Here is a 13,750-nt window from a genome sequence, read left to right on the forward strand (position 1 = left end):
CTAACCCACAAAGAGACTGCGTGGTGCTGGTTCCCACAGCACCAAGAGGCTTTCGACCACCTCAAATCATGCCTCTCCAGCCCGCCAGTATTGGCGTATTACAACGTCAAGGAGCCAGTCACACTGACATGTGATGCATCATGCTATGGGCTGGGTGCCGCGTGTTTGCAAAATGGCAGACCAGTGGCCTTCGCCTCGCGTGCTCTCACTGACACAGAGACGCGATATGCTCAAATAGAGAAGGAGCTCCTCGCCGTGGTGTTTGCCTGCACGAAGTTCAAAGATTATGTCTATGGCAAAGCAACAATCATTGAAACCGACCACCAGCCGCTGGTGACCATAATGAAAAAGCCAATCCATGCCGCCCCTGCCCGGCTCCAGAGGATGTTACTGCGACTACAGAGTTACGACATCAGTCTGGTCTACAAAAAGGGGAAATACATGTATCTAGCCGACACACTTTCAAGAGCCCCGCTTGCCCCGCTATCACGCTGCCCGGTCGAACACACTGATTATGAAGTGATGACAGTGAGCTACATCTCCACTGCTCGCCTGGAGGAGCTAAGACAGCACACAGCACAAGATGATGTGCTACAAGCGCTCAGCACAGTCATTCAGCGAGGGTGGCCCAGCAGAGAGAGCCAAGTCCAGCCCGCACTGGCTCCGTTTTTTCCATATAGAGATGAGCTCAGCATGGAGGATGGGATCATCATGAAAAGCCACAAAACTGTCATTCCCCAGTCCCTGCACAAAGAGTACATCAACATCATACACAAAGGCCATCCAGGTACCGAAGCAACCAAGCGCAGAGCTAGGAGTGTAATTTTTTGGCCAGCAATGTCAAAAGACATCGCAGAAGAGCTGCTCTCTTGCACTGTGTGTAACAGCACTAAGACACATCAGCAGAGAGAACCGCTACAACTGCACCCTGTTCCAGACCTCCCATGGTCAACGGTGGCTGCTGACATTTTTACCTGGCATGGAAAACAATACCAGGTCCTTGTAGATTCCTATTCAGGATGGATTGAGATTGACCTTCTCCGTGACTTGACCACAGCAGCGGTCATTTCCAAGCTAAAGAGACACTTTTCAGTTCATGGCACACCGCACACGCTCCTCACTGACAATGGCAGACAATACACTAGTCAACAGTTTGTTGATTTCGCAAAACAGTGGGACTTCACCCATTCAACCAGCAGCCCAGAGTTTCCACAGTCAAACGGTCTTGCTGAGAGAGCGGTGCGCAGTGCAAAACAGCTCATGGAAAAATCTCACCGAGATGGAACCGATGTGTTTCTTGACCTCCTAAACCTTAGAAACATTCCCCGTGACACACAACTAGGCTCCCCTGCTGAACGCCTCATGTCTCGTCAGACACGCGCGGGCATTCCTGTGTGCAGCAAGCTGTTGGCACCCATTGCAAAAGACACAGGACAGATCCGTGACCGACTTCGCGACAAAAGACTCGGACTGAAGCGTCACTATGATAAGTCCAGTCGCACGCTACAGCCGTTGCAAGAAGGACAAGTGGTCCGCGTGCAGACAGAGAAAGGCTACGACAAGCTGGGAATTGTGGAAAGGAAGAGCAAGGAGCCACGATTATACATCATTCAGGTCGGTGGAAGAACCTACAGGAGGAATCGCCGCCACATCCTCCCAGTGGCAGAACCGCCTCCGCCACCACTCCATGACTATGACCCTGAGTGCCAGGACACTAACCATTCTACAATGGACAGTTCCACACTCACACCGCAATCACACACACGCTCAAACGAAGATTCACAAAACACATCCTCTCCTCAGCCCCAACCTGCTGTGCAGGTGCCCGGCCAGAACATTGTGAACCAGACACCATACACTACACGTGCAGGTCGCATCTGCAGACCCAACCCAAGATACACGTAAATGGAAAACACTAGGATGCCTTAGGTGTAATCAGTTTGTTGTCAGTATGTTGAAATATGATGCTTGCTATTTGCATTTTTCATAATTGCTGTTATGTTAAGGTGTGGGGTTACTCCGAGCAAAAAACATTGTTACCGGTAAGTTAAAGTTGTGTTAAGAAGCACTGTTTAGAGACTTGTGAGTGAATTAGTTTTGTTAGGTGCTACCAGCTAAATGGGGAGGATGTAGATCATTGGTTAAATGATCACCAAGCAATATTTGTTTGTGCGGACCTGCCATAACTGTGGGGGACTAGTCCAACCGGAATAGTATGGTGGGGGGAGTTTTGTTCTTCCGGGGCGGTCTGTGTGTTTTGTCATGTGCTGGAGTACGGATTAAAAGTTTTACAGCGGACTAACATCGAGAGTGATTATTAGCTCGTCGCATCACACGAGAGTGCTACAGATACCATGGCAAATATAGAGACTGTACTTCAACTGCTTAGAGGTTAGCGGGTCAGCAGTCAGTGTTTTTCCATTTGTGTGTGCTTTTTACATTTGCATGTAAATTATTTAGTGAACAAAACTTTATTTGTAACTGGGGAATGAAACGAGTGAGTTGAGAGAGGCAGCGGTCTGCAACTATTTTAGTATCACAAAGTAGTGGAGGTCTTTTGCGTGGAGCTGAATATGCAATAAAGACTTTTGCAAATAGCTCAACCTGATTGCTGGTGTATGATAAATCCTTAACCAAACCTGATGTTAATAAGCTTTAGGATAATTAATCCTGGATAAATGGTAGTGTTGCATCAGGAAGGTCATCCTGTGTGAAATCTTTGCCGAATCAAAGGTGCAAATCCATCTTCTGTTGTGACCCTTTAAACATTAAGGGAACACATGAATGTCCCACACAGGTTATTGGAGTGTATTAAAAATGGTACGTTTGATTCACGCGACAATGTCGAAACTTTAAAACTCTGGGTTGACAAAGTGTTTGCTATTCAGCATCCTAAATTATAAATGTGGAAACCTTGTATGCCCTCTGGTTTAACAATAATCAAAGATTAGTACTCTTTAAGCTGTGAACACATAACTGCTATATATTTCAGAGACATGCTTATAAATCTGCTTTTTATATGATTTATTATTTCTTTTAAAATGATCCAATATGCCGTGTGTGGGCACTGGCATACAGCCATCAGCATATTACAGGTGTAGTCTGGTGTGAATGGAGCTACAATAGAGGATTGTCCTTTATTAAATTGGTGGGCCTATTTATTATGTGAATGCAGCTGCTGGAACAGCTTCTGTAATATGTCTTGGCTGAATGAGACGCATAATTTTCCAACCTCTGTACTGCTGAAATCCAACATCAGTTATTTTTATGAGGAGTGTCAGAAAGACCTGAGAACTATGCTGGGAGGATTACACATGACTCTAACTGTACTCTGTATTGATAACAGTATGGTCTCTTATAGGCTTAGAAAATCTATGTGTTATTTCCCAACAGGTCATCATCAACAGCACAATCACACCCAACATGACGTTCACCAAGACATCACAGAAGTTTGGCCAGTGGGCCGACAGCAGGGCCAACACAGTGTTTGGATTGGGCTTCGCTTCAGAGCAGCAGCTCACAAAGGTGAGAGGTTTTTGTAGCAGATCCTTCATAAAGCTGATGGATGGCTCATTTCCCCTTTCGTTGATTCTCTTTGCTGGTTCAAAGTAAAATCCAGAATCACAGAATCAATTTAAAATGTTGTATAGTTAACCTGCTGAGCCCTTATTCTAACGGTCAGCCTCTCTGACATTATGATCAGGGGCTCTTAACTGTTTTCAAGAGGGGATCATGCTTTGGAGGTTGAAGGGCTTAAACTGAATCTGTGTTTTGTTTTTTTTTGTTTTTTTTTAAATGGTTAGCTTTTCTTTATTATTAATGTTATTGTAGTTGTTGATGTATTATTATCATTATTATTATTATTATTATTATTATTATTACTATTATTATTAATAGTAGTAGTAATAGTAGTAGAATCTGTGGTAAAATCAAAGTGTGGAAAAGTGCAGCTTTGTTATCAGTTAAAATTGGTAGAGAACTGGAACGATCAGATATATATTTAAGGGTATCGCGGATCCTCACCATCCTTAGATAATGTTTAAAAATGAACCTCGCCTTGCCACTAATAACCACAGCTTCCTGACATATCTTCTTGTACTTTCAGTTTGCTGAGAAGTTCCAGGAGGTAAAAGAACAGGCTAAGCTAGCAAGGGACAAATCTCAAGAGAAGGTGGAGACATTGAGTAATCACTCCCAGGTAAATAATATCTCTGTGCCGTATGAAAGTCTGATTCATTTCATCTCCTTGGCTTTCCACCCGTTTCATCTACAGTCAGTGTGTTGGCTTCCAGAAAGCTTACAGGGCCACAGAGAAAATGAGAAATGATTTCACAAACACCAAATGATACACTTTCTGTGTTTAGAAATGGCTTCTGGCATAATTATGTATGTAAATATGTTCAAATATTAATGGATCTCGTGTTTAAATATTACAACGGAATCGTGGAGTAGTGTGAGCCGTCATGAATAAGAGGTCAAAGATCGTCCTTACTACCTTGCAGGCACAATAGTAACTTAGAGGATAAGGAAGCTATAAACAGTGACAGTAAATTTGCTCAGATCTACATAAATGATAATGATAGTTAGTGGTTCATGCCACAGTCACCCACAACTAACATGCCTGCTTTCTACTCGCTCTGGCTCCAGGTGCTAAGGATCAGCCCTGAAGCACACAAAGCTTCTGGCCCATATGACATGATAGATACTGGCAAGCATTTACCCTCAACCCTTGGCTGTCATAGCTGACGTCTTCAGGGTGTTTTGCCAAAAGAAGCCTAGGGCCCTTTTTCAGAGAGCAGGATTTCTGAGATAGAGTTCTGTCTTTTAACCCATGAGACCCTTTTAGGTGGCTGCATGTTAACCACAGGCCTCCTTAAAACCTGCTTTGAAACAAAAGTTTCCCTCAATTTCTCAGTCGGAATCTGGTCTTGATACACCCTCAACCAACCAGGCATCCAGCATTAATGGGACAGATGATGAGAAAATCTCTCACGTCGGTCCGGAGGCTGCTCTCCTACAGAGTGAGAATGAACGTCTCAAGAGTGCAGTAGAGCAGAGGTAAGATTTTTATTTCATCAACTTAATGTGAAATCATATGTGATTAAATCCTGTTTCAAATCTACTAAATATCAGTCTCAAGATTCACATCCCGGGCTGCATCAAAGTGCTTATATTTAAATTTGTATTCACCAAATGAAAACACATTTTCCAACAATTTTCTTTTTTCAGTTTTTAAAAAAAGAATAAAAATCGAAAAATCGAATTGGAAACAGCTGGTTCAAACAAGAACTTTCATACTGTGTGATGATGCAAACCAACTAAAACACATACTTTATAACTGATTTTACTTCTCTGCAACTGTTTCATCACAACCAAATAAATAAAAAGTAATAAAAATTCACACACTGCTTGGCCTGCAGCTGCTGCTGCTGATGCAAGTGCTGTATAAACTTTTCCTGTGGCATCAAACAGAAACCACACAGGTGTTTGAAATCTGGCTGTTTGAATGTAAAATAAGCAGATTGGACACACTTCAGTGAGACAGGTACTGCATAATTATGGCATGACACTCGTCCAATCGAACAGCTTGCTCAATATTTATTATATTATACATATAAACTACTATATTACAAGCATGCAAGTGTGTAAACCCAATCCAGATCATATCAGCTCTTGATCACACTCATGCATATTAAACTGTGCTCGTATGTTCTCTCTCTTTATTTTATTGCTGTTACTTAAAGCAGTAATGACTCCAAAAGGGCTCAGAAAGCATATAATCCAAAGAGTGATGCTCCTCCAGTCCACCGTTTGGTTATTTGGGCTTTATAATCCAGATGTAGAGTGTACAAATTGGTAATTGCATGAAATGCCAGATGTGATTCCAGATGAGATTAAAATGACCCTGGGCCCCGGGCCATCAGAGTCAATTAAAACCACAGTGAGGAAATTGGGGGAAAAAATAATAATAAAATGAAATCCCATATCATATTGGATTTATTTGATCCAGATGTGCGGGTGGACTGGAGGGGATTGCAAATTTTTACTGGCAGCAACAGACCCCTAAAAAAAGTAAGAACTACATTAACATTTGCATGAGTGGTGTGGATAACAATTCATTTTTACAGATCTTGTAGTTCTCATTAATTTCCCTAGAAAGAAACTGACAAAGTTGAAAAAGTCACTGCAAGTTGGTACTAATTACACAAAGGCCACTGCAGCCTTTCCTGCTTAACCTGCCTAACCAGCTGAACTATAGCGGTGCCGTTCTTGGCATATACAGTGGGGCAAAAAAGTATTTAGTCAGCCACCGATTGTGCAAGTTCCCCCACTTAAAATGATGACAGAGGTCAGTAATTTGCACCAGAGGTACACTTCAACTGTGAGAGACAGAATGTGAAAAAAAAATTCATGAATTCACATGGTAGGATTTGTAAAGAATTTATTCGTAAATTAGGGTGGAAAATAAGTATTTGGTCACCTCAAACAAGGAAAATCTCTGGCTCTCACAGACCTGTAACGTCTTCTGTAAGAAGCTTTTCTGTCCCCCACTCGTTACCTGTATGAATGGCACCTGTTTGAACTCATCATCTGTATAAAAGACACCTGTCCACAGCCTCAAACAGTCAGACTCCAAACTCCGCCATGGCCAAGACCAAAGAGCTTTCGAAGGACACCAGGAAAAGTATTGTAGACCTGCACCAGACTGGGAAGAGTGAATCTACAATAGGCAAGCAGCTTGGTGTGAAAAAATCAACTGTGGGAGCAATCATCAGAAAATGGAAGACATACAAGACCACTGATAATCTCCCTCGATCTGGGGCTCCACGCAAGATCTCATCCCGTGGGGTCAAAATGATGATGAGAACGGTGAGCAAAGATCCCAGAACCACACGGGGGGACCTGGTGAATGACCTGCAGAGAGCTGGGACCAAAGTAACAAAGGTCACCATCAGTAACACACTACAACGGCAGGGAATCAAATCCCGCAGTGCCAGACGTGTTCCGCTGCTGAAGCCAGTGCATGTCCAGGCCCGTCTGAAGTTTTCCAGAGAGCACATGGATGATACAGCAGAGGATTGGGAGAATGTCATGTGGTCAGATGAAACCAAAGTAGAACTTTTTGGTATAAACTCAACTTGTCGTGTTTGGAGGAAGAAGAATACTGAGTTGCATCCCAAGAACACCATATCTACTGTGAAGCATGGGGATGGAAACATCATGCTATGGGGCTGTTTTTCTGCCAAGGGGACAGGACGACTGATCCGTGTTAAGGACAGAATGAATGGGGCCATGTATCGTGAGATTTTGAGCCAAAACCTCCTTCCATCAGTGAGAACTTTGAAGATGAAACGAGGCTGGGTCTTCCAACATGACAATGATCCAAAACACACCGCCCGGGCAACGAAGGAGTGGCTCCGTAAGAAGCATTTGAAAGTCCTGGAGTGGCCTAGCCAGTCTCCAGACCTCAACCCCATAGAAAATCTGTGGCGGGAGTTGAAAGTCCGTGTTGCTCGGCGACAGCCCCAAAACATCACTGCTCTCGAGAAGATCTGCATGGAGGAATGGGCCAAAATACCAGCTACTGTGTGTGCAAACCTGGTAAAGACCTATAGTAAACGTTTGACCTCTGTTATTGCCAACAAAGGTTATGTTACACAGTATTGAGTTGTATTTTTGTTATTGACCAAATACTTATTTTCCACCCTGATTTACGAATAAATTCTTTACAAATCCTACCATGTGGATTCATGGATTTTTTTTTTCACATTCTGTCTCTCACAGTTGAAGTGTACCTCTGGTGCAAATTACTGACCTCTGTCATCATTTTAGGTGGGGGAACTTGCACAATCGGTGGCTGACTAAATACTTTTTTGCCCCACTGTATGTTTGCTTTGTAACAAATGTTTGTACTTGTGCTAAATCGTTAAGATGAAACTATAAAATAATTATAAAAAACTAAAGTAAATGCATGGATTATTATTTTCTGACTTGTTTTGTTTCTTTTTAATGTTTTTTTTTTTTCTCAAAGCACCAGCTGAGAACAACAACCACACTGCATAAATGTCACTCTACAGTGCTCCCTTTGTATATCTAAAGAATCTGAGGTTATCTTGACCAGTTCACTTATTAAAATTCCTTTGGTAAACTAATAAAGTCCAAATTTTGATTGCAGAGCTCTTTTCAGGAATTATCCTAATAAACAAACCTACAAAATCAAAAAGTCATAATTGAGAATTTAATACAACACTGATATGAAACAGTTGCTGAAGGAAGCGCTTCACTTCATATAAGGGCATCTAAATATCTCTAGCTTCTGGATGTAAAATTGTCTCTCTGTGTGCATTTTCCCATGCATTCACAGAACTGTTGGATTTTGTTTTTGTTGGAGAGTGTCACAGCAGTGAAACAGCAGAGGACTGCAGAATGCTGCGATGCCAGTCTGTCCACATTTGATGATAGAGCAAAACACTTCAACCCAGCCATGCATAAGGAAGTGGGGACAGTGATGCATACTAAATATACATCACATATCTCCCCATCTTTATCGATAAGATAGGAATACACTCACTGTGATATGAAAGATAACAAATCACATGCTGGTGCCAGTTTGTTGGATTTTGGGGGAATTTTATCTACTTCTAGCTTAAATTTTTGTTTCTTTTTTTTATTGTGGTCTAAACATCTCTCAACAGCGTAATGTGCAGCAATACTAATTAAGTAGATGTGTCTGGAAGGAGTTTGTAGAAATATGTTCCGTGTTGGCACTCACAAGCTTTTCAAAACGGAGTGGTTGAAATAAAATTTTACTTCCATTAATAACTCTCCTGCTGGATCTCTTTCTGTCGCTCCTGTCTGACAGCAACACCAACGCCAAGAAGTGGGAAACAGAGCTTCAGACTTTAAGAGAAAATAATGCCAGGCTGGTGGATGCACTGCAGGAGTCTTCAGCTAATGTAGAGAGCTGGAAGAAACAGCTTAGTGCCTGCAAGGAGGAGAGTGACACGCTCAGGAACAAGGTAATACACTCATGCACTCCTACGGGGAAGTTGAACAATGTAGACTAGCCCATTGATTGAGGAAAAAGTGACAGGTTTGATAAACCGTTTCCGCTGCTTTAAAAGAAGAAAACTCTATCACAAACTGCACACACAGAGTTCTCTGCCACGGGTTTGGTCAAAATCTGTACAGAGCAAAACACTGTAGGTACTGTACATTTCATTAGCTTCTGTGTTGCCTGCAGTCTCAGTCTGCTAAAAATAGAATCATTTTAGTTTCATAATCAACGTGGGCTGTTTCTGCAGCTGGGCTGGTGTGGTACCAGTGTTATTCTCTAACCCTTCCTTTTTTTAATTGTTGGTATCAGTTTTCAAATTGCCATTATACTCTACAACAAATCCAGGCTTCCGCTTAACAAGGAGGAATATGTTAAAAAAAAAATCTGATTAGCTTAAGAAAAATGCCTAATTTTTCTTTTAACTCCCCCCCCCCCCCCCCCCCCCCCCCCCCCCCCCTCTGTATTTTAGATTGCTGAACTAGAAGCCCAGTGCAATGAAGCCAATCAAGAGAGACAGAAAAACGCCCAGCTGACCGTGAGGGTAAAGGAGCTGGAGGCTGAGCTACAGGACAAGGAGCAGGTGAGACGTGCATCACAATGGTCGGTCTGCAGAGCTGCAATGGAGAGTTTGTTTTACAAACTAGTTCTACTGCCTTTTTATTTCCCCGAGGAAGTGATTAGGCCTCAATAGGAAATGTTAGATTCTGCTTTGGGTTTTGTGTGGATTTATTTTTTTTTTATTTTTTTTTATTTTTTCCAATTTTAATCCCAGACAGCTCTTTATATTGCCCCGTTGTCTCAATTTGATTGATCAAACTGTTTTGGGTTTTTTTGTACTGTTAAAAAAATTAAAAATTAATCCACTCTAGTCAAACCTGAAAGAAACCACCTTGTGTCTCCTACATTAATCATCCATAATCCAAACTAGCCGACTGTCAGCTCAGCACGGCCTAATGGCGCTGTTCTTTCTAATGAGGATGAACTCTGTGCGACCACGCGGCATTTTAACCTTTGCTTATTGCTGGTTAGATGCCGTTTTCTGACCGCAGACAAATTAGAACTGACTTCTGCCAATCTAAGAGTCTTGCTGCCCTTTTCATCAGCGACTGCATCTCCCTGTCGATGCCAAGAAAGGGAGACGCAATCAGTAACGTGTGAAAACCATAAGTAGGATATGTATGCATTTTTATATACTTCTGGTTTGGGGTCATCTGTGCATCTGTCTCATATAGTGCAATGCCCTCTCTTTCAATTCAGTGGCAATAACAGCTTTACTGTGTCCCATTCAGATCGCCTGAGGTAAAGAGTGTCTGGGATATTCTAGTTTACCACATGGCGGCCAGAGTATTAATAGAACGTATAAATCATTCCTTCGAAGGCGGTATATATTTTACACAACAAGAGGAAGGGAAGTAGTTCAAAGAGCTGGAGCTGAATTTGAAAGATGATGAGCAAAGAATGGCATCCTTTGGGAGCTCGGCTTTGCCTTTCTTGTGTATCCTCCATAACGCTGTGAACACCGACCATGGGGTCTGCAGAGAAAGTCTCCTTGTGTGCACAACATTGCTGCCGCAGGCGGCCCACAGAGGCTCACCTGCACAGTGACTCACCCCCTCCCTGTCTAGAAATCCACATCCTCATCGCCTCAAACTTAAAAGTGTGCCTATGAATTATTAAGAGTTGACTGCTGTGACCCCTGTGCTGGCCAGCAGTGAACTAACAGAACAAAGCCACTGCAGGTAACTACAAAGACTCAAGCAATTATTACTTGGCGAAAATGTGCTCGAAGCGGTAACAGATGCCATGAAGCCGCATAGTGTTTTGCTTAAAGCAGGGAGGAGGTTTTCAGAGCAGTAACTGAGATGTTTACCTGAGAAGGAGACGGAGGCATGATCACAAGGCTATCTCTTGATCTTGATGTCCTTTTTGCCTTCTTTGTACCACTTTGACCTTTTTTCATTTTTCCTGGTTGGCTTATTTACAAAGGATGGTGCACCTTAATTAACACTGACATAAAATCATGACTGTAATTATGTTCCAGGGTTTATGCTGGGCATCACACTTTTTTTTTCTTCTTTTCTTGGCAAGCAGTTAATTACTGGCTTAAATGTCCCGTTTTATCTGGGTGCTGTTCTTGTCAGTCTATCTACATACTTTTATACAAAAAAGCAATTAAGAATGATTTATTTTAAATTTCAAAGGTCCTTCAGCTAAATAACTTAGATTGTTCCTAAGACCCTGACTGACATCGGAATCGCTGGATTTTACATTTTTTTATTATTAACATTATTCCCAGGAGCTGGAGAACTTGAGGAAGCAGGCAGAGATAATCCCTCAGCTCATGTCGGAGTGTGAGAGCATCACTTCGAAACTGCAGGTACGTTCAAAAGCACCCGGCACAAGCCCTAGTTTTTACCCCCCCTCAGGTGTGATTTACTGCAGAGTACAGAGACCAGGCTGAGAGTTGTCTAGACCTAACACACACGTGAGGACACAATGGCTATCACAGCGAGCTAACACTCGGGCTCTGAGGCGTAAGCAGCGCTTTCAGATGAAGGTAGACAATAAGAGTTGCTATTCATCATTCTGCCTGAGGGCTGGTGACACAACATTCCTATCACGTGTCTCACTAACGCACATTGTCGTCGTTACTGTATCTAATAATAAAGGTCCGTCCCCAGTACAACGCAGAGAGGATTATTGCCTCTTTGAAAAGGGTTCTTTTTTTTCTTTTTTTTTCTCCCTCTTCAGTGGAACAGAGATATGTCTCTGTCACAGCTTATTAGTTTCCTGCTGGTGCAGATTTGATCTGTTTTGCTATAAAAACAGCTGAAGTAGTTTGAGAGCTCTGCTCAAAGCTTTAATGATCAGCTCTTATAACATTTCTGTAGGTGTGTGGGTTGTGCCTGTGAGAAGCCTCACGTCTTCTTTGTAACAAAGGGCACCTGTTCTTCAAAGCTGACTCCTCGCTGAATAATATCAGACTTTCTGTAGAACTAGAAGAGCCAGGCTCTTTGGATCACCGTGTGTCCTGTTAGTGCCAAGTCTGACATGAGCTGCATTGATACTGACGCTCATGTCGCCCTGTGCTGACTGACTCAGATCGGGATTTTTATCGTCCAAGCTGTCAGTGCATGTGCTGCCATTTCAATCTGGGCATGGAGTGATGAATAAAACCAACAGTGGCATGCCTGAAGTTCTTGTGCTTTACAACGCTCGACGGCATGGTTTGTCTCTGCAGCAGCCAGCTGGGTGAAAGACAGCAAAAATGGCTCAAGCCGGAGTTTATCTAACCAGTTATCCAAACTGAGAAGAGGCATAGATGATGGGGTTTCTCCAATACCTTTTGTCCAACTATGGAGCCTAAAGCTGAATTTGACTCAATTTAGACAGAAATGCTGTAAAAAATTATCTTTGCTGGTGCAGAGTTGATGCTTTTTAAAAAAAAAAAAAAAAAAAAGTCTACCTATTCTACCCCTGTGTTTGTGGTTACGGCTGCCCTCTATTTAAAGATGACAGCCCTCATGGAGATCAGGTTTCAGGAGTCAGCTGGAACATAGTCATGCAGGCGCAACACCCTTTTAGCACTCCTATTTTAAATCCCTCCCTTCATTGCTATCTTCAGCATTATTAACATGTCACTCGTGTTGCCTGTTAGTCTGAAAGATTCACTTTCATGTCCCATTCACATATGCAAACACGTTTCTTTCACATAAATGTTTTCCCGTCCCAACCTACAGCAAGTGGATCTCTCTCTTTGTGTAGCTGCACATGCAACATGGGAAGGCTTTTGTTTGTTACTGCAAGTGAAAAAGCTCTTGCTCATTTCAGCTCAAACACACACAACAAACCAGCTGTGCTGATACATCAAATGTTAACGTTAATGTTTTCCCGACATCTTTCCACAGGCTGCAGAGACAAGAAACAAGGAGCTGGAGGGGAGAATAGAGGGTCTTCAGCTGGACATAGACGACAGCCGACAAAAGCAAGGAAACATGAAGATCGAGCTGAAGAAGTTGATGGATGTTCTAGATGGAAAGCTAGATGAGCTGCAAGAGTTCAGGCAGGGGCTGTCTAAGCTGGGTGCTGATAACTGAGGAAAAGTAGCACTGAGCTAAAAGGGTCGGAGGTCAGGTACGAAGGATTCACTACAGGGCAGAAACTGTGTGGCACCTATTCCCCCAAGGTGACGTCCACACAGACACAATTCAGCTTTGGCTTCTAATAAACACTACCTTGTGAGAAAGATGTTTTTGAGAGAGGGAGAGAGAGACTGGCAGACTAAAAGGAGGGAGGAAGGCCAGTGCACTCCACCAAATGGCTCGATTTCGTGTGCTGGCATTGCAAAACTAAATCAAGAGTCACACTTTGAGCTTACTTAACCGTTTCTGTGGGGGAAAAACAGGTTTAAAAAGCCGGTGGTGGGTTCTTAGATTCTGTCCATCTGTCTTTCTTCTGTTTTGTTTTTTTTCCTGAAGGCAGCACTTCTGCACAAGGAAGTCTGAGCTTAGAGTAGAGGAGGGGACTTAAAGGGCTAAAATGAACAACAGAGACAATGCTGCTCAGCATCACTCAAGTAATAATTGGTGTTAATCTTTGTGTCCCGCTCGAGAATTAAAGATGAAATCTTTGTACAGGCTGTCCTCGCTGTTGCCTCTCTTCTATCTCAGGTGTGTTGGAAGACAGTTTGTA

The 13,750-nt window shown here is 42.7% G+C and overlaps 1 protein-coding gene across 3 annotated transcripts in view; it reads left to right on the forward strand.

Moving 5' to 3' along the window:
- The window catches only part of homer2 (homer scaffold protein 2), a 39,889-nt gene extending 26,194 nt beyond the window's left edge, over positions 1 to 13,695 (forward strand). For 2 of the 3 annotated variants that reach the window (XM_085273265.1, XM_085273259.1), the window contains exons 3-9: positions 3,394 to 3,525; positions 4,106 to 4,198; positions 4,916 to 5,058; positions 8,864 to 9,020; positions 9,528 to 9,638; positions 11,355 to 11,435; positions 12,967 to 13,695. In XM_085273265.1, coding sequence (XP_085129391.1) covers positions 3,394 to 3,525; positions 4,106 to 4,198; positions 4,916 to 5,058; positions 8,864 to 9,020; positions 9,528 to 9,638; positions 11,355 to 11,435; positions 12,967 to 13,155 — 906 coding nt within the window. In that variant the 3' untranslated portion in view covers positions 13,156 to 13,695. The remainder of the gene's footprint in view (positions 1 to 3,393; positions 3,526 to 4,105; positions 4,199 to 4,915; positions 5,059 to 8,863; positions 9,021 to 9,527; positions 9,639 to 11,354; positions 11,436 to 12,966) is intronic. The other variant, XM_085273273.1, reaches the window with a different exon arrangement.
- Positions 13,696 to 13,750: the final 55 nt, after the last annotated feature.

Source organism: Mchenga conophoros, linkage group LG1 (genome assembly GCF_057382185.1).
Source record: "Mchenga conophoros isolate Kocher_MC1m ecotype Shallow Benthic linkage group LG1, M_conophoros_male_GT1.1, whole genome shotgun sequence".
Lineage (NCBI taxonomy): Eukaryota > Metazoa > Chordata > Actinopteri > Cichliformes > Cichlidae > Mchenga > Mchenga conophoros.